The 26845-nt window shown below is 37.9% G+C and overlaps 1 protein-coding gene across 5 annotated transcripts in view; it reads left to right on the forward strand.

The window, feature by feature from the left end:
- The window catches only part of BRWD1 (bromodomain and WD repeat domain containing 1), a 113570-nt gene that overhangs the window by 53538 nt on the left and 33187 nt on the right, over positions 1-26845 (forward strand). For 3 of the 5 annotated variants that reach the window (XM_073360442.2, XM_073360460.2, XM_073360451.2), the window contains exons 24-35: positions 1066-1191; positions 1327-1434; positions 1867-1991; positions 2130-2212; positions 2993-3104; positions 7014-7075; positions 12473-12628; positions 12929-13049; positions 19939-20064; positions 21119-21197; positions 22844-22888; positions 25784-25930. In XM_073360442.2, the coding sequence (XP_073216543.2) occupies positions 1066-1191; positions 1327-1434; positions 1867-1991; positions 2130-2212; positions 2993-3104; positions 7014-7075; positions 12473-12628; positions 12929-13049; positions 19939-20064; positions 21119-21197; positions 22844-22888; positions 25784-25930 (1290 nt within the window). Of the gene's footprint in view, positions 1-1065; positions 1192-1326; positions 1435-1866; positions 1992-2129; positions 2213-2992; positions 3105-7013; positions 7076-8506; positions 8634-12472; positions 12629-12928; positions 13050-19938; positions 20065-21118; positions 21198-22843; positions 22889-25783; positions 25931-26845 lie in introns of those variants that run through there. The other 2 variants (XM_073360467.2, XM_073360477.2) reach the window with 2 other exon arrangements.

The raw sequence follows: 26845 nt of genomic DNA on the forward strand, positions 1-26845 counted from the left end.
AGCTTCACTTTCTGAATCTTGTCAAGGTATGCCTTACATAAAGTGCAGTATAGTAATTCAATAGGCCTAGAATAACCAGGGCAAATTCTGCATCCAAAGTGAAGTCACATTCTCCTAGTCAAACATTAGATGGTTCACCATACTGATGATTAGGATGAGAAAACTTTTTAAATAAATTAAAGAAAATAACTGGTTAGAACTTCAGCCCTATCACCAAAGGAGTGTAAATAATCATTCACTTAAATAACTTAAGTCTTCAAAACAGCACAAGTATTAAATGGTTTATAGGCCTTGTTCTGGCCTCTGCACAGGGGGGAATTTTACCCTGAATTCCTTGGTAAATTCTAAAGTGATGGAAAATAGCGTTCTGTAATGTGGAGAACGAGAATCTTTGAGCGCTTCAGGTAATTCTGCAACTCTTGTAGCCAGGGGACTGGTGGTAAAACAGAGTGCCTTTCAAATGTATGTCATCATACAATATAAAATGTATGTAAGTGTGTTTTTCTCAAAGAATTATTTTGATTATATAATCACCTTTGATTCTGAATATTAGTTTTGAAGTGGCAGATATATAATAACTTGGAATTTCTTTGCTTTAAGCTACACTTGGTACACATCTAAATAGTCTGAAGGTTTTCTGTTTAATAAAATGAGATCTATCTCTATCTATATATCTCTATCTCAATAGTAGTTGCCAGACAGTGTACATTAGAATAGTAGTTTCAAAAATTAGACAAGTCTTTTGATAGTCATGTTAAGAACTACCATGCAGCTCTGAGAGAACTGTGCCCTACAAGTTTATTGGGAGTAGAGTACTTTATGGTTGACATACTTAATGATGACAATGGAAGAACTGCAAATATAGGAAGAACGAAAATACCAAACTTGAGTACCAAAATGTGGGCTTTAGGAGATTTTTGGTCTTAAGGTCCTGGATAAAGCTTAATTGATGATTGTTTCATGGTATTAACTTTGTGTAGACTTTAGAAGAAATTCTTGGATGACAAGTTTTCATGACACTGCACCAAGAACATAATTCTAATGTATAACTATCCTGTTTATCAGAATGTGCAGAATAGTACTCCCACACAGCCAGTAAACGAAGATGTGTTATATCTCTACCATCCTCCTGTTTGGATAACTGACACAGCACTTCGAAAATCTCCTTTTGTTCCCCAAATGGGTGATGAGGTGAGAGCTTTTATCAAAAAGTGCTATAAAATTTTAGGTTATCTAAAAGTTAACATAGCAACTGGCACTAAAAATAGAAAAATATGTACTTTAATGTTTCAAGTAAATAATTTTTGTGGATTTTTATTTTTACAGGTAATATATTTTCGACAAGGTCATGAAGCTTATATTGAAGCAGTCAGAAAAAATAATATTTATGAACTAAACCCCCACAAGGAGCCATGGAGAAAAATGGTCCTTAGGGTAAGAATATATTGAAGTTGTTACATGTTCAATACTGGTAATATGTGTTTAACGGTTTACATTAGCATTTAAAATTCTTTGTGTAAATATAACTAGTGAGGACTTAGCTATGCAACTTCCCATTAATATCCTCCTACCAACGTAAAGGAGGAAGAAAGCTTTCTTCAGTCATCAAAGAAACCTTCAAAATTGCCCATGGGAGGCCTGGACTTCACTGCAATAGAAACATAAATCTTGATTTTAAAAAGGGTACAGACTCTGTGTAAGGATTTGGTTGTCTCCCAATAAAACCTCATACAGTATTTAACAATATTGGCTTTTGAGTGCTAAAACTATTCAGATGTTTTGTGTAATAAAACTAAACTAGAGATTGTCTCTAGTGTAGGGCTGAAACTTAATGGAATTTGTTGCTTTCATTTTTGTTTGTTATAGGATCAAGAATTGGTAAAAATTGTTGGGATACGATATGAAGTTGGTCCTCCTACACTGTGTTGCCTGAAGCTTGCCTTTATAGACCATGCCACTGGAAAACTTTCAGACAAATCATTTTCTCTCAAGTATGTGTTTCTCTGCTGAAAGCATATGCTAGATAACATATTTTTTTAAAAGAGGCATTCCTTAGCTTTTTTCCTCTACACAACATAGCATAATATAATATGACACACAAATGAAAGCTAATTTTATTTTTTATCTAGATACCATGACATGCCAGATGTCATTGACTTCCTTGTATTGCGTCAGTTTTATGATGAAGCACGGCAGAGGAATTGGCAAGCTTGTAAGTCTTCACCTTCCAAGTGTCTGGCAATACAGTTTTAGAATACAAAAATTTTCCACTGTGGCTAGCTTCTGAGTATGTTATGTACAATTCATTGTGTTGACATTGATTTAAAAACCGCTGTGTGGCTTGTGTCCTGACTATCGGAGACTTCCAACAGCTCTCTACCATCAGATGCTCCACTGTTGCACTTGAGGTCAGCTGAGACCCTTTTGCAAACAGTTTCTAGAGATTTGAACATGCTGGAATTAGATACTGATGGAGAGACCTGGACTATGAAATGGAGTTCATTGCCTCCTAAACCCTTTGGTATGCTAGAGCCAGCATCTGGCCTTCAATTTATAGTGTTAAGGCTCATCTGTTTTTTCAGGACTTTGCCTCATTGTGGTTGAAGTCATACAAGTTTTTATATATTATAAAATACTCAGCACCTTTAGTGATGCATGCCTTCCAGACTGAAACATATATTAACATCTTGTTGTTTACATGCTAGTATATGTTTGGATTTTAGAGCTTACTGTGAAAATGTACATTACTTTGTGTAATGGGTTATTTTTCTTTTATCTAGTGTCTGTTTTTTGACGTAGATACTTATAATTTTAAACCAAAATATACTATTGGAGGTCAGACTAGATGTTCATGATGGTCCCTTCTGACCTTAAAGTCTGAGTCTATTCAATAGTTTCCTCCCCAGTAATTCCATCCTCACAAAAAAGCATAATTAAAAACTTTTGGTTACCAGAATATGTATGAGTGGGGAAATGGTTCTTTCTCTTACAGCTGATAGATTCAGATCCATTATTGATGATGCTTGGTGGTTTGGAACAGTGTTGGGTCAAGAGCCATATCAGCCACAGTATCCAGATAGTCACTTTCAGTGTTACAGTGTTAAGTAAGTACAGAGGCTTATAAAATGTTTGTTTACACAGTATAAATCATGGCTTATATTGATGGGCTGGAGGTGTAAGAATGCACAAAAGATTGTTGGTTGAAAACCTAAAGCTCCATTAGCAAACTGTCTCGAATGTATTACCAAAATGCAGTAATTTTTCATGAATAGTAACTTAATGAACATAACTTGCTAAATACAAATTGTATTTTATATTTGTGAAAGAGAGGAACCTCTTATATATTACTATATATAATATAATAACTTATATATTATGGGTTACCGAATCTTCTCCATGGAACAGCCAAGGAAGATGCCTTAAAAAAAACAAAACAAAAAAAACACACAGCATCAGTAGTGCAAACTAACACAATGGAAATGATTTATTTTGGATTTTAATATTTGTCGGTTTGTACTGGGACATGGAAATGTTTAGTTTCTGTATTTGTTCTGTCCAGATCTTGCCAGCTTTATATGTATTAATATTCAAATATTGGATCCAGAACAAAATTGACTAAGATATGCTCATATATTCTTAAATTTAATTTTAATATGTAAAATGGTATGCAGTGTGCAAACCTACTGAGTGGCAGATATGGAAATAAAAATATTTTTGGAAGCAAAGTACATCTCAAAGTATTTAATTTTAATATCTATTCCCTTGTAGTTTAAAATCCAAAATATGTTTGTCATGGTCTAGTCAACCTCCTTTATCATTGTAGTAGTTCTTGTTCTTGGGAAGGACAAGTGTGTGGAGCTGCTTTTTGGTCTCTCATTTAGTGACATTTGCAACATATGTGAGAAGAATCTACAGCTGTTGGCCTTCATTTCTGTCCTCTCTCTCCATACTACAACTATGTTAAATCTGTAATATATGTGCTAGCTTACCACAGTGTAAGGTTTGGGAAGCTCTGCTTTACCTAGCTGCATGCATGTTAATCAGCTATGCGGAGGGGGAGGGGTGCGCCCGCATGCGCTACATACAAAAATCTTATGTCACCTCTTCTACTCAAAAGCAATCTGTGCTTCTATCCATAACGGAAATTTCCTGCTCTGTCAGCAGTGCTGTCCTTTTATTTAATCATCTTTGCATGCTATTTCAGCTCCTCTAAACTTCCTGTTCTTTCTGCTGTCAGCTAAATTATTGATACAATGGGTCAAAATGTTCAGAGAAATGGTGGTTCTGTCCCCAGCTCTGCCCACAAGCTACTTTTTTGCTTTGACTAAACACCAGATTAGTAGCCAGTAGTATCAACCGATGTATAATGCACAAATAATTAGTGGGGCGTCACAACAGCACCATAATTTGACATATGGTTAGTGTACCCTTCAATCCATTAAAGATGACAGAGCACAGAATGCAGGGTCCATGATATCCATCGGCACCATAGATCTGCAATTACCTATATTTCTTTATGGGCCTTTGAAACCCTGCTTTCTCCTGACCCCCAGTTCATTTGAAATACCACTTACTTGCAAAAGGTTAATAGCAGAGGAGAAATGCAGCAATATCAAAGTGGCTGAAATTGCTATGTGACTATACCTGTCCTCTATAAACCACCATAGGATGAGTTGGACCAGCTCATGGTAGCTTGGCAAGTCAGTAGCAGGCTTTTTTGGACATGGGATCTTGTGTTCGGAATCTGGGAAGCTAAGAAACTTGCTTCAGTTTAAATAGTTTTAAATTTGTGCAAACTCCTACATGTGGACGCTTTTTAAAATCTGTTTACATCTGGTTTATACCAACTTAACTTTGCAGCGATGTAACTAAATCAGTTAAACCATTACAATTATAGGGTGAGCTGCACCTCTGTCCATTTGTGATCTGAGTATGCCCCACTCAGGTGTTTAGCCTTGTGTCTTTACCTGTGTTTGGGGTGGAATTTTGCAATTTTCCCGTTCTTGGACCAGGAGCTAGTTACAGTACCCTTTGCATCAAAGATTGTTAACTACAGGTGTTGCTGGGTTTGAGAATCTGTGATTCTTCCCTTCAGGAGCTTGTGACCAAACAACTGTCTTAAAACAAAAGTGTTGTTTCTTTAGCAGTCAGAGCAAAACTTTGGAGAAAAAAGGATATTAAAACAGTCTATGTGCATGTCTGTCTTACCTGAAGTCCTGCTATTCCATGATGCAGACCTAGACAGACATGGCTTCTCCAGACAGCCCTGACTGGTTCCTGCATCTGTCTGATATCTTCCCTCCCCCCTCCGCCTCCCCCCCCCGAGATCCTTTTAATACTTGTTGAATTTTGTTCCCTTGTGTTTGCAGGGCCTCAGTCATACTTGGTTAAATCCAATTTTGTAGACTGGACAGTCAGTCACCAAAGCTAGTAGCTTTGACATTGTCCCTTAAATTATAAGTGTTCTTTGATAGATGGTTGTGTTGAGCCTTTCTTCCCCTTCATGCTTGAATCCAGACAGTGCTGAGTTTAAAATAAAAATTCATAAAGTAAATACCATCCCAATAACCAAACCAGCATACAGTATTCATAAATATCACAGGTTAGTTCCATATTATTCACATAGATGTAAAACAGGTGAAAGTTCTATAAGTAGACCATGCTTTTCCCAAAGGCTGGTCTAAACAGTTTTCATACCAATTTAACTGTATTGTTTTACTGGCATTGGTTTTTAAACCAATATAATTCTGATATATAAAGAGCTTATACTGAAATACGTTATATTGATAAATGTACTTGTGCACTGGTGTAATTGCATCCATACTAGGGGTTTCTAAACCAATATAATTAAATTGATACAAAAACTGAGTAAGCAAGCCCTAAGAAGTCTATAGTTTCTATGGTTGCAAAGTAAACCTTCAAACAGCAAACAGAGTGCAGACTGAACAGTGATGTCTGCTTGAGTTTGCAGACAGCTTAAAATAATTCTGAGAAGTGTAGATTGCCCTGATCAGCTAAATAGGTATTGGTTACAACACCTAACTATGGTAATTTAAATATCAACATCGTTAGCTATTTCATTGCTACTCAAAGCATAAAAAAATCTATACAGGAATTTAAATCAGTCTCTCATATTCAATTATCAAGTGAATATACTATTAGATGTGAACCAGACTAACTATTGCTTCCTCTTTTTCTCCCTTTTGCCTCCAATCCTATCACTTTATTTCTTCTTTTCCCTTTACTTTGTACCTATTAGCATGCTGCTCCCCATGACCGCAACAGTCTTTGTGCTCCACCAAACACCCCATTTCTTGGTCTACCTTCCTCCAAATCCCTCTGTATTTCCATTTCTTAAAACAATCCTTCTCCATTGACTGGAATATTTGCACTGTCCTTCTCGTGTACTAGTACATTGATCTTATTTGTTTTATTTAGACTGTAAACTCTTTATAGCAGCACATATATGATCTGTTTGTAAAGTGCTGTGTGAATTTATGGTGCTATGTAAATGTTTTAGAAGTAGCTAAACTGATTGATTGCTGTTGGCTTTGCTGAGTCAGAATTTTGACTATCCAGCAGAGCTGTTGCAAATTTTCCTTCAAACCTTCCAATATTTCCTGGCTGCTTGCTTCTATTTACTTTAAATACATTGTGAAATTTTCTGACATAAGCTTCAGACTGGTGAGTGCTTTTGACTGACTTTGTTTGAAATGTTCTTGGTCTGTAAGTTAGACACATTTTCTTTCTGTTCCCATTGATATAGTAGGAGATCAGTTAAGCATTGCCTGGAGTAGGAGCGCTATTGTAATTTTAAGCTTTTAAACCAAACTATGTTTGCAGTAGCTTTGCCTCTAAGAGAGCTTGGTTTGCTCTGTCCTTCCTATATATTTGTACTGCAAATTTCATTATGCTTAAAATCAAAGGAAAGATTCCTTACATTTGTTTGGAGAGAAACACTTATATATGAACATAATTTAACTTTTTTGTTAATTTCCTTGTTGTTTAAACAGATGGGACAACGGTGAAATTGAAAAGCTTAGCCCATGGGACATGGAGCCTATTCCTGATAATGGTATGTGAAAAAGCATTAAAAGCCTTTCATCCCCTTGTCTATCTCCAAAATATTTGTTTCATGCAAGTGGTAATACTAATCTTGATATTTTCTTATATGGCCCCTGTTACCATAGTACCTGAGCATAGTCTTATTTTATTATTGTAGGACACTATCATTTTTCATATACTTTTAAGGGTGGAATTGATATAATGGCACAGGTATTCTATTACGGTTAAGGGTCTGATCGTTTCCATTAAAACTGGTTTTGAGAGGAGGAAAGTGGAAGGAGGAAATTTGTTTTCACTTTAAAATCTCCGAATCTGGATATTAGGCTAGTTTTAGACTATTCCATGTCTTTTTCCATATGTTTTTTTATTTATTTTTTCCCCCCCATTAAATGGCTGAAGTATGTAGATCACAAACTTAAGTACTCCTATAGGTCAAAATGTGTATTCTATTTTAAAAACAAATAGGGGACAAGTGGAACCAGTCATGAGGCATAGAATCCTGTGACTGTGTCAGTTTTCTACAAAAGAGGCTTTGTAACTTTTGTTGTAATTCAGAGGTTCCATGGCCAGAAAGGACCATTGTGATGATCTAGTCTGACCTCCTCCATAACATAGGACATAGAATTTCCCCAGAATGGTTCCTAGAACGTATCCTTTAGAAAAACATCCAATTATGATTTTAAAATGATGAATGATGGTAAATCCACCACAACTCGTAGTAAATTGTTCCAGTGGTTAATTGCTCTGCATCAGAGCCCTGTTTTCTTCCTGCTTTCTTATTGGTGTGTTGAACTAATTAAGGTTGACATTTTAAAAATTCTCAACTTCTTGGCTTGTGCCAAGATTCCTACATTAATCGTAACCACACAACTCAGGCTGATTATCAAATATAATGAAATATGCACTCTATGTGCAGTCAGCAAAACTTTATAATAAATTACTAAGGTATATCTAAGGTTACTACTAGAATCAAAATCCGCTTTAATGGTGGTCATTCCAGTGGTCCATCTAATCCAGCATCCTGTCACTGTCATTTGTAAGTATTAGATGCTTCAGAGGGAAAGTTAATGAAACCTTGAAGAGGGCAGTCATGCAATAGCCACCCCAAAGGGAATTTTCTTCCCAGTTCCCTGAGTTAGGAATTGCCTTCCTTTCCAAGCTAACTGAAATTTTTTTATTCCTATCTAGTGTAGTTGTGGATGTTCTCAGCTGACTAATGCTTTTTCGAAGTTAGCTAAACTCTTGGCCTCAGTGATATCTTGTGATAAGTTCCACATGTTTGCTCTGTAATAAGAGCACTTGATTTACCTTCACTATACTGTTCATTATTTTGTATACTCCTCTGTAAACTAAGTAGTCTGTATGTTTTCAAAAGCTCTTCTGTGGTTAATTTTTACATGCTTCTAATTGGTCACCTGTCCATGACCCACCTTTTTTGCAGAACAGCTTCTGTCCTTATTTGTCCATCGCTAATGGGTTTATGTCCTCCACCTGTGGTATTCAGAGGTAGTCCATTTTTTCTGGAGGCTCTGGAACTAAATACCTTACTCCGGATCAGGACAACAGATTTTTGTCTCTGGCAACAGAAAAAGTTGGTGGTTCAGTTTCTCCCAGTTTTGTTTTATAACTTCAATTTCTATACGTTTTCATACAGTAGCAACACATAGTCTCTCTTCCTTATCCTCCCCTGGATTGGATATTTGACAGCATTGTGGCTTCAGCTGCCTGGATCTGCTGCTCGAGTACATTCCCCTCAGGCAGTAGCAGAGCTGTCCTACAATCATGGGGCTAAATTTAAGTGGCGAGTCTCATGTGAGACAACCATACACAGACTCTATATATGCCCTGCCTGTTCACAACACTAAGAGTCTTAAGAGATGGCTGGTAGTGGTCACAGAATGACTTAGATTGCAAGTTGCCCATGTTATCCATGAGTGTACAGACACTAATCAATGACTTATCCAAGGCAACAGATCCATTCATGACTAGCCAGCTGTGGCAAAGGGTTTACAGTCACCAGTTCTAAATCAAGAACATTTTGGACCCAGTGTTGAAAATATGTTCACCCAGGAGTCAAGACAGGTTTGGTAATGGTCATGAGTAACCATTTATCTCTAATGGCTTTGGATTGCTGGTGTCATGCATCAGTGTTGTGCCCTGAGTGGAATTTCTTAAAATGAGCCTTCAGAAATTCCTTGAGAGATCATGGAAGCATGCACCTGGTACAGTGGAAAAATTAGATGCCATTCTGATCACATCCAAATGTCCCTTTCTTAGCAGCTAAATACAGACCTTCTGAAAGCCAACCCAAATTCCACTCTATACCCTTGCATACTCAATATGGAAGAAAGCCTCATAGGTTGGGGAACAAAGTCCCAGCTCTGAGTACCTAACATTTTAGTTCACATAACCAGCTCTGTCTAACACAAACATAAACATTGGCCATATGGGATTGGACCAGTGGTCCATTGAATGCAGTATCCTGTCTGACAGTAGCTAGTACCAGGTGTGTCAGAAGAAGGTTCAAGAAATCCCACAGTGGTCAGTTATGGTGGTCACAGGGGAAGTTTCCTCCTACTTCCGGTTAGAGGTTGCTTGTGATTGAAGTATGATCGTTGGACTTGATGGAAAGTCAAGGAATCTCGATTGCACTGGGTGAAAAGACCAGTCCTCTGCAAACAGGGACTCTTTCATCTGAACCTGGACCAACTACAGTTGAGTCTGGGCATTGGAAGAAAATCAGTGGGGATTCTTCATTAGCCTTGTTGATGCATTTTGGTATCAGACAGAACTCAATCAAGAAACTTTACTCACTGGTCTGGTAAAATTGTTTCTGTGAGAGGGGAAATAGTAAGTTATTTTCTGGGCTGGAACAGACTTTTTTCTATATTTGTACAGTGCCCAGCATGATGGGGCCCTGGCCTCTGGATGCTGCTGTAATACAAAGTAGCAGTGTCTCCACTACATTAGAATTTCTCCACAGTGGTTGATAGGAGTCCTATGACCAAGCACCATAGCAAATCAGGTATCAGCCTAGTGGTGGTTTTAGGCAATCACAGTAGGCTGTCCATCTGAGTCTCATCAGGGGTCAGGTTTAATTGGAGTGACAAATTAAACTGGCTTGTGGCTGACCTTTGTAGTTGCCATTACCTCAGAAAGTTGCTGTGGACAAGATGTTAAAATCCTGCATGGTATGCTAGACATCTGGAAACTTTATGGAGAAGGAATCAAGGTTTTCTTTACAAGGTCCCTAAAGGCATTGGGGGGAGGAAGGGGAAATTGTATGAAACACATATAAAGAAAATTTGGAAAGTAGATTTCCATTCTTCTGTATAGGCATCCTTTGGTAGGAAGGTGCTGCTGGTTCCCAAATAATTATTTAAATTACAAATCTGTGGCTTTGTGGGCATGTTTCCATTTCTACCTATTATTCTACTTAAAACTCTGCTGCTTTCTTTCCCCCTCTTACGTTGTTCAATGCATGCTATTTCGCATTAGTGATGAATGAGGAAAGAAGCTGTGCTGCAGAATATGAAATTTAATAACTTTCTGCTAGTAGCTTCTCTCCTCATTCATGCTACCCTGGTAGTCTGATGAAAAGCAGACTATAATTCGTAACATTTAATTTTTTTTCTCTGAAGGGAGAATGAGACACAATTACACTAAGTTTAATATATTAGGTTTGTCTTCATGCTAATAATCGGTTGCCTGGAGTATTTCTGCAGTTTTGGAAGAATTCTTCCAGTGGCCTGAGCTGGAGGGCTAGGCTCAGTCTTGGAGCCTCCAGCAGCAACATTGAGCCACCTCCCATTTCCACTGATGGGGGCATTAACCAATTAGTGATCAGTGAATGAGAGAAGCTACTAGCAAAAATAAAACAAAAAACCCAAAACCCTAGAATTCCTTTAGAGCAGGGGTGGGCAAACTTTTTGGGTCAAGGGCCACATCTGGGTATGGAAATTGTATGGCGGGCCATGAATGTTCACAAAATTGGGTGTTTGGGTGCAGGAGGGGGGTGAGGGCTCCGGTTGGGGTGTGTGGGTTCTGGTGTGTGGCCGGAAATGAGGAGTTCAGGGTGCAGGAGGGGGCTCAGGGCAGGGGGCTAGGCAGGGGTGGGGGTGAGAGCTCTGGTTGGGAGTGTGGGATGGGGATGAGGGTTTTGGGGTGCAGGAGGGAGCTCCAGGCTGGGACTGAGGAGTTTGAAGGGCAGGAGGGTGATAACGGCTGGGGCAGGGGGTTGGGGCGCAGGAGGGGATCAGGGGTGCAGGCTCTGGGTGGCACTTACCTCAAGCAGCTCCCAGAAACAGCGGCATTTTCCTCCCCCCCACCCCACCCCCCGCTCCTATGTGGAGGTGCGGCCACTGCACACTGCCCCATCTGCAGGTGCTGCCCCTGCAGCTCCCATTGGCCACAGTTCCTGGCCAATGGAAGCTGTGGGGGCGGCTCTTGGGGGGGGGGGGGGGGGAAGGCAGTGTGTGGAGCTCCCTGGCTGCCCCTACACATAGGAGCTGGAGGAGGGACATGCCGCTGGTTCCAGGAGTCGCGTGGAGCCACAGCATCCACGGAGCGGGGCAAGCCCCTGACCCCACTCCCCGGCTGGAGTGGAGCAAGCCCCGGACCGTGCTCCCCGGTGGGAGATCGAGGGCCAGATTAAAACATCTGAAGGGCCGGATGCAGCCCCGGTCCATAGTTTGCCCACCCCTTCTTTAGAGATAGGAACTAGGTACGGTATTTCAGGTGATATACTATTGAGATATATAGCATAATACTCAGTATTTTTCATGCTATTCTTTAGGCATACTAACATCTGTTAGCTTTTTTGATCTCTGCTGCACTGCGAGCAGACTTGGTACTTGTCCTTTGAGTGGTCACTTAAAACAGGTTTCATTGTAGAACACAACATAATTGAAAGGAACTGCTAGTTTTTCTGTTATTCCATGGAACATATGGTATTACCCTGCATATCGTGAGTTCTTTATACGCTCAGTTACCCTTACTGTGCTAAGAAAAATGGTGTAGCTGCACTAGGACTACCAACTGTGTAAGGTGTAGTGTAATCAAAAATACTAACATCTTTTGCTAGTGGACATGTGCTTATCAGGCCTAAATTTAAACAGACAGTCTGTAAATGCAAACATTGTTAACAGCTACTTATATACAGTTTCCTTCGTTAAAAACAAAATTGGCCATTCGTACATTAACGTTTCTTTGTTGCAGATGAGTTTTTAGAATATTCTGCCATCTAAAGACATTTTGTGTTCCTAAACATCAAACTCCCCATCTTATGAGATTAGGCAAGATTTTACATAGTGTCAAACTTGGCAAGCATATAGCTTATTAAATTCTCATTTATTCTTTTGTTTGTGTTCTTTCTTCTCTCACCTCCCCATTTACTATAAAACTGTAGTTGATCAACCTGAGGAATTAGGAGCTAGTCTTTCTGTAACTTCCGAAGAAATGGAGAAGCTACTATACAAACCCCAAGAGGGAGAATGGGGGAAAAGATCTCGAGATGAAGTATGTGAGCAGATTATCAGTGGCATTGATCAGCTTCTGAATCTTGGTGAGAACACAGAAAATTAGGCAGTTCTTTGCTCTCATAGCAGTAAATTTTTATAAATTGGTATCTGAGACCTAGTGCTGATCCTTTTTTAAAGATTTATGATAAAGTACTGTAGTTTTGTGTGCAACCTGGTATACAACCTTTATCACAAATCTATATTCAGGTTAATAGGTTTATACATAACCTGTTTTGTTAATCGTGGTTATAGTAGAACAGTGTGAATGCTTGTATGAAAATCCATATGTATACAGGCTTTGAATTTGTTAGCTCAACTAACTGAAATATTACTATTTTTGACAGACATTTCAGCAGCTTTTGCTGGTCCAGTTGATCTGAGTACATATCCAAAGTACTGTACAGTGATAGCTTATCCAACGGATCTTTGCACTATTCGGATGAGACTAATCAACCGGTTTTACAGGTTAGTCTACTTTAGCAGTAGAAAAGAGGAAAACTATATTATCTTCACTAAGTTTCCATCAAGTTAAGTGACCTACAAAGATCTAAATATTTTTTTGGACAACGCACCAAAAAGGCAAAATGTTCTGTTTGTAAACACTGAAAATGAATAGCACTATATGAATGCAAAGCTACTAATATTTTATAAGTTATCTGAAAAGTGATTAGTTCTGTAATATTAAAAAAACTAAGATACTAGTTCCTTGTTTTCTCTTCTAGTGATATCACAATTATAAACATTGGTTTAAATTATTTATAAACAAAATTAGTTGAGCTATTTTGGAATAAACGAGCATGAAAACTGCACGTCTGTTTTTTAAGACTAGCAGTCAGGCAATGTAAACTGAATTTCTGAAGTGCCACGCTTGCCATAGATTTGAGGTAAATTTTCTGAAAATGGGACTTAGGCATTTTAGTGACTTAGGAGCCTGAATCTCGTCTTCTCAAACCCTTCTGAAAATGAGACTTGGGTACCTAAGTCGCATAGGTGTATTTGACAATGTTAAGAGTGTTTTAGTTATGATACATGGGGCTTGGTTTTCAGAGATGCTGAACGCCTGCAGTGCCCATTGACTTTAATGGGAGTTGTATGTGCCCAACACTCCTGAAAATCTGGCCCCTATTATCTTTGCATTTTAGTTTCCTCATCTGTAAAATGGTGATAAAACTCACCTTTTGTGAAGTGCTTTGAGATTTGTGGATAAAGTGGTAAATATATGTTTGCCAATTATTATAATTTGGTTAATAAATAGCTATAAGGATTTGGTTAGGAAGTGGTAAAATTAAGCCCTGTACGTGGCCATGCAGCACATCACCTCCATTTGCTTATAACTTGAGTCCTCAGTTTCTTCAAACTTGCAGAGGACCTTTACTCAGTAATGCTTCTTCTCAGGTCGTGATGATAAGGATAGATGGCAGGTGGGGAAGAACCCAGTTGGAAATGGTTATGTTTTAGGACATTGTGGTAGAGAGGTCATATTTTAACAATATTTATTTGTTTTCTTTTAGTTTCCTTTTCTGCTGGTGTGTGGCTTTTTGTTTTTTGGTGGGGGTTCTTTTTTTGGAATAGCACTCCTTCTTCCTTTAGAGGTGACTAAGATAACAAAATACATGAGTTTTCTGTATGCTGCATTCTCAGTACTCTATCAAAAGAGGCATCAGGTCTGTGTGGCTCAAAATAGAATTTGATACAATATACAGTACCAATTAAGTAACAGGGTTTTTATCATTTTCAGATGGGTCACATTGTTTTAAAATAATATATGGGCTTGAAAGCTTATGAACCTCCAAAGGAACTCAGGCCAAATGCAGTAGTGTCTATGCAAGTGAGATTTCAGAACCTGGGGGTGCCAGAATGCTTATTCTGAGCCATCAATATTTTGGATAGCTGGAAAAAAAACCTGCCATTGTGGATATTACCTTGGAAGTAGTTGGTTTTGAGGACTAACTCGTAGGAGCCTGGCGGACACAAACTTCATATACAAATTAACTAATTTTAATGTAGTTTTATCTTGATTTGTATTTTTTTTCAACTTAACTGACTCATGAAAGCATTCCACTCAATGTATGATTGTGTAGTCTGATAGTTGTGGAGAAATATGAAAGTATTTGCACTTTGGTCAGGAATATGCTATATCCCCAATGCTTGACTAGCATTAACATGAATCTCAAAATTGAAGGGGTGGGAGGAAAAAAAAGATTACTGTGTGATGTAGAAAGGGGTACTTATAAATTGTTGGACGCTAAGTAATTTTGTTTTCAAAATTACTAAAAACATTTAGTTTAGAGAAACAAGAAATGGGAGGCCAGCTCCTGCTGTTTCTCTTACTGCCAACTCAGGAGTGTGGGTTCCACTATTGACTCTCAGGGATTCTTCTACATTGCTTAGGGGATAGCAAGCAAACATTTAAGCCCAAGCAAAGTAATCAGTTATTAACCAGGGCTATTTCATTATTAAAGAAAGGAAAAGAAAATAGCACATATGACTGAACACAAATGATAAACTGGTTATTTCTATTACAATCTCTTCTGTATGGCTTTCTATGGAGAGTTTTTGACAGAGATTATGCCCCTGATAGTGAACACCTGTGAAGTGTGCTTTTCTCTTGGTAAGTTAAGACCAAAGTATATTATTTCCCAAAATTATTGTGAATCCATTTTTTAGTATATCCTTAGATAATGAAGAATGTCTATAGATGGACAAAAGTATTTTGTTTCAGGGAATGTGGACCTGTTAATAAATAACCAGCCAATTTATATTTGATAAAGTAAGCAATCTTAAAAACATCTTATGAAGCCCAAGAACATATTTAAATCAGTTACTTAGAAGAAGCCATTTAAAGAGCTGTCTTGTGACAGGCCAGTTAAGCAATATTAAAAATCTAAAATCCAATTAAATCCCCCTTTTTTCTGTTTACCAATGTTTAACCTGTCTCTTCTCATGAATACATAGTCTAATCACTTGATTAACAGGAGAAACTGTTAGTATTTTAAGTTACAATAGCATTTTAGTGTTCCAGGAAATGATTACAGGAGTTTTAAATCTAATCCCTTGGCGGTGACTTTAACTTTCTCTCACCAATCCATGTTGAAGTCTTGGGGTGGTTTCCTCTTGAGTCTTCTCTTTTTTTTCCTTCCTTCTTGTAGAGGTGGACAGGATGAGTTATGGAGTGCTTGCTGTTTAAGGAGCATATCAGGGACTGTGAGTGCTCACTTTAGAATCTGAAACCCTTTTTCTTTTGTGAAATTATAAGAAAATACCTCATTCATTCATGCTTGCTTAGATTCAGGTCGGTTGCTCTCTCCCTTTCATTGGCTTCAGGCCTTTGGTTTTGGTTTAGGTGGTACTTTGAGCTCCTGAATATGCAATATTTCTTTATTGCCTTTGTTCTTCTTGTGGCAGGAAAGATCCAGAAAATTCTTAGTTAGTTTTAATATTCTTTTTATTCAGTCCATTTTCTGAGATTTTTTTTTTCCTTTTCATTAGTTTGACAGGAAATGAAATTCTGTTTTCAAATAATCAATCTTGTTCTTAATATAAGAGTTTTTAATTCTCAGAACAGCTTTTTAAAGTTATCTAACTCTTAGAAAGTCTTTAGCCTAAGTTGTTGACTCTACATGGCAATTTTTCGAACAATGATTTTTTTTTCTCTTGTGTTGGGTGAAGGTTTGCTTGTCCGCTGTCAGTAATCAATTAATTCCCCATTGATCTAAATATTCTATGCTTAAATGGCTTCTTGCATTAGTAATTAGTCTAATATCTCATGTCCTTGCTATATTTGTATATAAAACATCTTACTATTCATACTGCAATGTAGTTGCTGAGCCGACTAGAGGGGATGCCATTTTAGATTTGGTTTTGGTGAGTAGTAAGGACTTCATAGAAGAAATGGTTGTAGGGGATAATCTTGGTTCAAGTGATCATGAGCTAATTCAGTTTTAACTGAACGGAAGGATTAACAAAAATAAATCTGCAACAAGGGTTTTTTATTTCAAAAGGGCCTACTTTCAAAAATTAAGGAAATTAGTTAGGGAAGTGGATTGGACTGAAGAATTTATGGATCTAAAGGCAGAGGAGGCCTGGGATTATTTTAAATCAAAGCTGCAGAAGCTATCGGAAGCCTGCATCCCAAGAAAGGGGAAAAAATTCATAGGCAGGAGTTGTAGACCAAGCTGGATGAGCAAGCATCTCAGAGGGGTGATTAAGAAAAAGCAGAAAGCATACAGGGAGTGGAAGATGGGAGGGATCAGCAAGGAAAGCTGCCTTGTTGAGGTCAGAACATGAGACCGGCTAAAAGTCAAGTCAGGTAGAGTTGGACCTTGCAAAGGGAATTAAAACCAATAGTAAAAGGGTCTATAGCCAAATAAATAAGAAGAAAACAAAGAAAGAAGAAGTGGGACCACTAAACACTGAGGATGGAGTGGAGGTCAAGGATAATCTAGGCATGGCCCAATAGCTAAACAAATACTTTGCCTCAGTCTTTAATAAGGCTAAAGAGGATCTTAGGGATAATGGTAGCATGACAACTGGGAATGAGGATATGGAGGTAGATATTACCATATCTGAGGTAGAAGCAAAACTCAAACAGCTTAATGGGACTAAATCGGGGGGCCCAGATAATCTTCATCCAAGAATATTAAAGGAATTGGCACCCAAAATTGCAAGCCCATTAGCAAGAATTTTTAATGAATCTGTAAACACAGGGGTTGTACCATATGATTGGAGAATTGCTAACATAGTTCCTATTTTTAAGAGAGGGGAAAAAGTGATCTGGGTAACTATAGGCCTGTTAGTATGACATCTGTAATATGCAAGTCTTGGAAAAAATTTTGAAGGCGAAAGTAGTTAAGGACATTGAAGTCAATGGTAAATGGGACAAAATACAACATGGTTTTACAAAAGGTAGATCGTGCCAAACCAACCTGATCTCCTTCTTTGAGAAAGTAACAGATTTTTTAGACAAAGGAAACACAGTGGATCTAATTTACCTAGATTTCGATTAGGCGTTTGATACCATGCCACATGGGGAATTATTAGTTAAATTGGAAAAGATGGGGATTAATATGAAAATTGAAAGGTGGATAAGGAATTGGTTAAAGGGGAGACTACAACGGGTCCTACTGAAAGGTGAACTGTCAGGCTGGAGGGAGGTTACCAGTGGAGTTCCTCAAGGATCGGTTTTGGGACCAATCTTATTTAATCTTTTTATTACTGACCTCGGCACAAAAAGTGGGAGTGTGCTAATAAAGTTCGCGGATGATACAAAGCTGGGAGGTATTGCCAATTTAGAGGAGGACAGGGATATCATACAGGAGGATCTGGATGATCTTGTAAACTGGAGTAATAGTAACAGCATGAAATTTAATAGTGAGAAGTGTAAGGTCATGCATTTAGGGATTAATAACAAGAATTTTAGTTATAAGCTGGGGACGCATCAATTAGAAGTAACGGAGGAGGAGAAGGATCTTGGAGTATTGGTTGATCATGGGATGACTGTGAGCCGCCAATGTGATATGGCTGTGAAAAAAGCTAATGTGGTCTTGGGATGCATCAGGCGAGGTATTTCCAGTAGGGATAAGGAGGTTTTAGTACTGTTATACAAGGCACTGGTGAGACCTCACCTGGAATACTGTGTGCAGTTCTGGTCTCCCATGTTTAAGAAGGATGAATTCAAACTGGAACAGGTACAGAGAAGGGCAACTAGGATGATCCGAGGAATGGAAAACTTGTCTTATGAAAGGATACTCAAGGAGCTTGGCTTGTTTAGCCTAACTAAAAGAAGTTTGAGGGGAGATATGATTGCTCTCTATAAATATATTAGAGGGATAAATACCGGAGAGGGAGAGGAATTATTTAAGTTCAATACCAATGTGGACACAAGAACAAATGGATGTAAACTGGTCGCCAGGAAGTTTAGACTTGAAATTAGACGAAGGTTTCTAACCATCAGAGGAGTGAAGTTTTGGAATAGCCTTCCAAGGGAAGCAGTGGGGGCAAAAGATCTATCTGGCTTTAAGATTAAACTCGGTAAGTTTATGGATGAGATGGTACAATGGGATAACATGGTTTTGGTAATTAAATATTCATGGTAAATAGGCCTAATGACCTGTGATGGGATGTTAGATGGGGTGGGATCTGAGTTACCCACAAAAGAATTTTCTGTAATAGCTGGCTGGTGAATCTTGCCCATATGCTCAGGGTTTAGCTGATCGCCATATTTGGGGTCGGGAAGGAATTTTCCTCCAGGGCAGATTGGAAGAGGCCCTGGAAGTTTTTTGCCTTCCTCTGCAGCGTGGGGCATGGGTCACTTGCTGAAGGATTCTCTGCTCCTTGAAGTCTTTAAACCATGATTTGAGGACTTCAGTAGCTCAGACATAGGTGAGAGGTTTTTTGCAGGAGTGGGTGGGTGAGATTCTGTGGCCTGCGTTGTGCAGGAGATCAGACTAGATGATCATAATGGTCCCTTCTGACATTTGTATCTATATCAGGCAGTTATTATATGAAGGTGTGCATTTTGATACAAAATAGTTGGAAAAATACATTAAAAGAAGCTTATACCATCTTAAGCATTTGAGAAACAACAAAGGTTTTCAACTTTAAGTGGAAACATGAGTTGGAAGTAAGCAGTGTCTTGTGTAAAACGTTTCCCCCTGTAAATGTTATCCAAGTCTGAAGAACGAAGACAAAATAAATCCATTTCAATAAGGATATTTCTAGAAATCTTTTGTGGGTTTAAAACCAGATTTTTCTTTGAAAAGTGTGGGGTTAGGTTTTTTTCGGGGGGAGGGAGCGGAGAAGAGATGGAGTTAGGCTCACTTTACCTCTGGATTTGTTTCTCTAATAATCCAACCATACAGTCTGTTCATAATCAGGTTTCTTCCTAAAAGTATTTACATGGTTTGTCTACTTGATGTTTGCTTATCCTTGGGAGATTGAAGCAGAAACCTTCCGGAATTTCTTTGATCAGCTTCAACATTTTGTAGCATAATTAGCTAAACATGTATATTATGTTTTCAATAATCCTGGCAGTAACATTCTTTTAACTATACCTTAATATTCAGTAGAGGTGCAAACAAGTTGGTAACTACTTAAACTATTTTATCATTTTTGCATCAATTTTGAAGTCTCTCTCTCCTCCCCCCTACAGCTGCCACTTCTCTGGCTAACCCTGAATATTTTATGCTGTTTTCCATATGAATTGTTTTAAATGAGATTAAGGTGGGGTTCTATACTATAGGATTGCCAGTTTAGTATACTAGACCTAATAGGGACAGATATTTACTGAGTTATTTTTCTTTTCTTCACTCCTTTTTAGTATTAAAAAATGTTAATTTGTTTTATAATCTTAAAGGAGGATCTCTGCATTGGTGTGGGAAGTCAGGTGCATTGAAAGTAATGCCAGCACCTTCAATGAACCTAAGAGTGCTATTGCTCGGTCTGCTAAGAAGATCACTAAACAGCTGTTAAAGTTCATTGAGTAAGTCCTATTTCAGTCTGAATATAATTGTATACATATTTCATTTACCTGGGTTGGAGATAGCACTTGAATTTCTCAATTTTGGCTTACTCCGTATTTTTTTTGCAAAGAATATTTGAAGCCTTCAGAAACTTTCACGTTCTAAACATTTCCTGAACTATTTATCAAACTAACTTTGAAGCATCTTGAGATGTCTAGTAAAGGGACATTTTTAGCACTCCTATTTAATCAGCATTTATTAATATTCGAGATTTGAGAAAGGTCATTCTATAGAACTTGTTCATGAGAGAACTTACAGCTGCAAGCAAAGGGTTCTGCTCATTCCCACACACCATCTGAATATAGTTTCATTAGGCATTTAGAGGTAAGTCAGTTTTACTGTTTGTCACACACAAGTATTCTCTACTCTTTTTTAATCTACCTGATCTGGTGTATTTGAGATTTTATATTATTTTTCACACTATAGAAAACCTGTAGGGTCTCCTGTTTTATCTAGACTAGAATTAAAGACCTCAGCCAAAGGCTAATCAACAAACTAGTGCTTGTAAACCATCTAGCATGGAGATGTTCCAATCACAACAAGTTACCATTTGTCCTACTGAAGACGTTAATCTTAAAATGCTTTAGCTGACCTGAGAGAAATTGTTAAACATGTACTACATTCTTTCCTAAATAGAGAATTCAGAACGTTTTATATCCCTTCCTTTCTTAACCATTACCACCTGCTTTTTCATTGGAAAAACTTCCAGCCGGCCACTCTAAATTCAGTTATAAATCTAAAGTTAGGAAGCTGAGATGGCTGCATATTATAATATATGAATTAGCTAGCAGATTCTGCAGAAATCATTTGAAATTGGTAAAAGGCATTTTTAATTAAATTATGTTGCCAATGCCCTGTTTACTGAGCTTAAAATTTCTTCCTTAAGCATGCCTTTTCAGACTTTAAATTCTCTTGAAAAATTATTTTCCACCGTTCATATGTGTTTTAAAGTCTAGAAAGTGGTAACCGTTTTTCCATTATTCATGTAGTAAAGCTTTTAATTCTACTTTACAGTGATCCAGTTTGTACAAACATATTTGAGCTTAGTAATACAACAGAAGATGAGCAGGACTCTCTTGATGCTGCTGATCTGGTAATAAACTCGTTTTTTTATTTTAAACAAATATTCAAAGTAGGAGCTTATTAGCTGTGATCAAGTAGAACTGTAAGTCTAGTTACTAGCAGCAGCAAAACTAATTTTAAATATTTTTTAAAACCTATACTTTTATAATATGCCACAATTACAAATGTCTGGGTTATAGACATATACCTGCTTTATATCCATATATTTTATACATAATTTTTATTTATATAATGGCCCAGTCCATTATTTGAACTTCCCCAAAGTTTGAGGATGTTTGGATCTGGTATAGGTAGATATACCATATTTCATAACTATATTTCAATAATTGTTGAGCTGTGGATATTTATATGTAAATAATATTGCACATGGAGTGTACATTTTACAGATAAATCACTGTTATCAAGTGTAGTATTCTTTTCCTTCCCTCCCCCCCCCCCCCCCATGTGTGTGGCTCAGTTGCTCCATACCTATTACATGTGTAGTATATACATATATTACTACATCTGAAGACATATTTATTGAATTATATGTAACTCTGGGTATTTTTTTTTAATTGGGGTACAAAAATCATTATATATTTAAAAAATGGTAATGCCAAGGGTTCAGAACACGAAATTATAGATGTGATGAGAGCCATTACTGTTTGATATAATTACATTCATACTTTTGCTCTGAATTCTTTTCTTTATTTAAAAAAGATAAAATTGATTATTGATTACTACATTTGATTATGCAATATAAAACTAACAAATTCACTTCAATATTTGAGAATAGTAGTCTAATGCATTTATTATAATGTGGTGAGTTGTTGATAGCAATGCATACAGTGTGTACATTTGGAGTGCCACCTTTTGGTATATTGGTAGTATACATAAAATTAAAAAATAGTATACTACTTTTACCAAAAAGACATTTCAAGTATTTTTTATTCCTAAGCAAAAGTTTTTAAAAATGCTGAAAGGCACATGTTCTCTATTCAGGACTAAGACCAGGGAAACTCTGAAATTCAGTCCATAAGTGACTCTTACTACTCAAACCATGAAAAACAGTGTTTCTCCAGAGTTACTTTTGGTGGGATTTTCATGCCTGATCGTCTTTTGCTTCTGAGCCAGACAGGCAAAACTTGAAAAACTGTAAGATTTTTCATCTGCCACACACAGTCTCTCATGCCCTTTAGTGCTGAAAGTTGGTGGTATTGAGCTCTGGTTTGTCATAAGGTATCCTTTTTATATAAAAAGCATCTGATAAGAGGTACCAAGAGTGCAAGCATCCTTCTGATGCATCAGTGAAACCCCCAACTCTGTGTGCCTTTGCATCAAGGCTTCCAGTATCATCCATCCATTGAGGTTCAGGATATGATGCTGGAGCCAGGAATGTTGAGTATTGATTTGTGTTTAGGGTCCTAAATAAGTCACTCCTCATTTGAGGCCTCCTTAAAGGCTACAGTATCCCCTTTGATGTTTCCCTCTTGGCTTGTCAGGAACTGTTGGAACTCCTAGCTTCACTGGACGGTTTTCTATAATGTCCGTCACAATAGATAGTATGTTTACTGTTTTCATTGTAGTATAAATTATAATGGCAGCTTTTGTCTCAATCGTTGTTACCTATTTTATGTTGTGAATTATTTTTGAAGTGGTGTGTGGTCTGTTTTGTAGGAGAATGATAAATGTCTTCCAAGAAGTTCTTACAGAAGAGTAAAAGTAAGTTGGCCTGTCCTTACCATAAATATTGAAATACCAGCTGTCTGAAAAGTTGGTCAGCAGAAACAGTAGTGAAATAGCAGAACTTAGTGGAGCGTGCTACCTTTTGTAATTAATGTCTTTCCTAACTTTCCTAGTGATAACTGCAAATAATCAGATACAATTTTTTAAAGATTTCTTCAGTTTTTTTACTTATTCCTGTAACGAAGTCATAATGCAGAACGTGCAATGGATACAACTGATATTAGAACAGACTTCAATAACTGAATAACTGCAAATATAGTACCTAATTAAAGAAAGGAATAAAGTGATCCAGGAAACTACAGGCCCTTTAGTTAGACCCTAATTATATGCAAGGTCTTAAAACAAATTTTGAAAGAAAAAGTAAGTAAAGGCACAGTGGTAAAGATAATTGGGTTAAAATACAACATGGTATTGCAAAGGGTAGATCATGCCAGACCAACCTGATTTCTTTGTGACGATAACTAGTTTTGTAGACAACGGGAATGCAATAGATGTAATCTATCTGGATTTCAGTAAAGTGGCTGATATAATTCCACAGGGGAAGTTATTAGTTAAATTGGAGAAGATAGGGATTTATACGAGAATCAGATGATGAGCTAAGGCACTGGTTAAAGGGGATGTTGTAATTGGTCATGCTGAAAGGTGAACTGGCATGCTAGAGGGAGGTAACTAATGAAATTCCTCAAGGATCAGTCTTGGGACCAATCTTAGTTAACATTTTCGTTAATGACCTTGGCACAAAAAGTGGAAGTGTACTAATATTTGTAGATGACACAAATATTGGGAGGTATTGCCAATATGGAAAAGGACCAGAATATCATAAAAGAAGGTTTGGATGACCTTGAAAACTGGAATAATAGAAACGGGATTAAATTTAATAATGCAGAGTGCAAACTCATGCATTTAGGGACTAATAAGAATTTTTGCTGTAAGTTGGGGACATATCAGTTGGAAGTAATGAAAGAGGAGAAAGACCTGGGTGTATTGGTCGATCATAGGATGACTGAGCCACCAATGTGATGTGGCCCTGAAAAAAGGCTAATGCAATCCTCGGATGTATCAGGCAAGATATTTCCAGTAGGGAAAGAGAAGTGTTAGAATCATTGTACAAGGCACTGATGAGACCTTATCTGGAATACTGATGCAATTTTGGGTTCCCATGTTTAAGAAGGATTAATTCAAAGTGGAATAGGTGCAGAGAAGGGCTACCAGGATAAGAGGAACAGAGAACCGGGAAACTGAAGAAGCCTGGCTTGTTGAGGCTAACAAAATGAATGCTAAGAGGCGAAATGATTGCTCTCTCTAAATACATCAGAGGGATAAACACCAGAAAAGAAGAGGAGTTATTTAACATAAGGGCCAGTGTTGGCACAAGAACAAATGGCTATGAACTGGCCATCAACAAGTTTAGGCTCGAAATTAGGCAAAGGTTCTAACCATCAGAGAAGTGAAGTTCTGCAATAGCCTTCCAAGGCAGTATTTGGGTGTAAAAAAACTAAATTGTTTGAAGAATGAGCTTGATAAGTTCATGGAGGAGATGGTATGATGTGGTTGCCTAAATGGCATGTGGCCCATCTTCAACTGCTACTAGCAAATAACTCCAACAGCTGGAGATGGGACACAAGATGAGGAGGGCTCTCAGTTACTTTCCAAGGTGTCTGACTGGTGGGTCTCTCTCACATGTTCAGGGTGTAACCGATGAACATATTTGGGGTCGGGAAGGAATTTTCCCTCGGGTCAGATTTGCAGAGACTGTGGGGGTTTTTCCACCTTCCCTTGCAGCAGGGGGTACAGGTCACTTGCTGGTTTGAACTAGAGTAAATGGATTTTTAGTAACTTGAAGTCTTTAAATCAAGATTTGAGACCTTCAGTAACTCAGCCAGACATTAAGGGGCTATTATAGGAGTGGTTGGGTGAGGCTCTGTGGCCTGCGATGTACAGAAGGTTAGATTAGATTATCATGATTAAGGCTACGATTTAGTCACGGAAGTCGCAGAAGTCACTGAATCCGTGACTTCCAGTGACCTCCGTGGCTTCTTCCAGTGGAGAGATGCAGAGTCCCCCACAGGGGTAGGGAGCTGTGGGGTACCCCTGCTGCCTGTGGCGGCCCCTGGAGCCCCAGCGATCCCAGCAGGTTGTGGGGGAGCCCCGGCTGCTCCCAGCTGCTGCGCAGCTGCCCTGCTGCAGGGACCCGCTGATCCCCATTTTGTCACAGATATTTTTGATAAGTCATGGACAGGTCACAGCTTCTGTTAATTTTTCTTTATTGCCTGTGACCTGCCCATGATTTTTACCAAAAATATCTGACAAAATCTTATCCTTAATTATGATGGTCCCTTCTGACTTTAAAGTCTGAGTATATGAACCTAATGTGTAAACGTTGGAATTATTCAGGAAACAAAGTCTTAGGTCTTTTCTTTAAGGTTTATACCTAAGGGACACAGGACAGTGTTTCTAGCAAGAAAACAGCTAGAAAAAAACCCAAGATGTGGGTGTAACCCCTTTGATCACTGGGTATACTTGTTTTCCCAAAGGAATTTGCAGAGATCAAGAAAGAGAGCATCTATGCACCCCTATCACACTTAAATATAATAGTATGCTTAATCCTCTAGGCCAGCCAATCAGGAAAACTGGGTTGAAGAGGAGAAAATTCTTACTCAACACTTATCAAAAATTGAAAAGCAGAAATTACAAAAAATGCAAAAAGTAGAATGCTTTTTGCATTTTTTTTGCTATTAATTTTTAGTTTCTTTACTAAGATACTACTCTCGAAGTTTAGCCAGCAATTTCTGCAACGTATTTAAAATTCTAATTGGAATTATTTTTGAAACTTAGTTTTTTCAGGAAGTAATTTTTTTTTTTTTTTTTAAGAGACGGGTTATGAAGAGACGAAGCAATATGAAAATTAACTATGATGAAAATACCTGGAAGAAACAATGTATGGAACTGGTGAATTTAATTTTCCAATGCGAAGATTCTGAGCCTTTTAGACAACCTGTTGATTTGGACCAATATCCTGTAAGTTATCCTTCATAAATCTTAAGTGATTTAATGTTTGTCTTATTTCTCTCTTTTGGTACAGAACTTGTACCATAATAAGACTGTCATTCATGAAGTTGGCTTCATAGATTCAAGCTCTTGGAGCTATGTGCTATATTCTCAGTCCAGAACTGTTGACACAAATTAGCCTTGCCATGTGCCTAGGTATCTATGTCCTATCATCTATGAAAAGATTTACATTGTCTGTATTCTTAATTCCTAGGTCTTTTTGTTTGTTGTTGAAACTGGAACTGCTTATCTCATACTAGTATCATTTTGTGTTGCTTGAAGTTAGTTACTTGTAATGGGTGTTTTAAAAAAAAAAATTTACAATTTCCTTGAGATTCATGGGCAGGGCTGTCAAATGCTTGGCATGAATTCAATCTGACCTATTTTTTTTATTTGTGGACCATATGACATTCATATTCTATAGAATCTAAGCTTTCATTTGAAAAATCGTCAATTCCTAGCCCCTGTGGTTGCAAAAGAAAACCTTGTAAATGTAGACCAATGCAGTGATGATTGCAGACAGCGTGAAACCGTGATTGAGAAGTGTGAACTTCTTTTGTGTGCATTAACTTCTTTGGACTGTTAACTTTAAATATTACTTTCTTGAACCACTTCATGGATGCCAGACTTTCACCCCACCTCTCCCCAGAGCTTGCAAAGACAGGAAGACTCACCTACAACTACTACTACTTAAGAAAGCCCTTGAGGCTAGATCCTCTGTATCTGTTCTGATTTCGGTTCAAAGGTCTAAAGAGCTAGCCTTGGCCCTGGTGGCCTCAGTCTGTTCCGTTTGACTGCAGGGTTCCAAGAAACCGCAGCCCCTACTGGGACTGGGATCAGTTCCTATGGCTCCTCCAGTCAAACCCCCAAGGTGATAATGTCCAA

This window comes from Lepidochelys kempii, chromosome 1 (genome assembly GCF_965140285.1).
Source record: "Lepidochelys kempii isolate rLepKem1 chromosome 1, rLepKem1.hap1, whole genome shotgun sequence".
Taxonomy (NCBI): Eukaryota; Metazoa; Chordata; order Testudines; family Cheloniidae; genus Lepidochelys; species Lepidochelys kempii.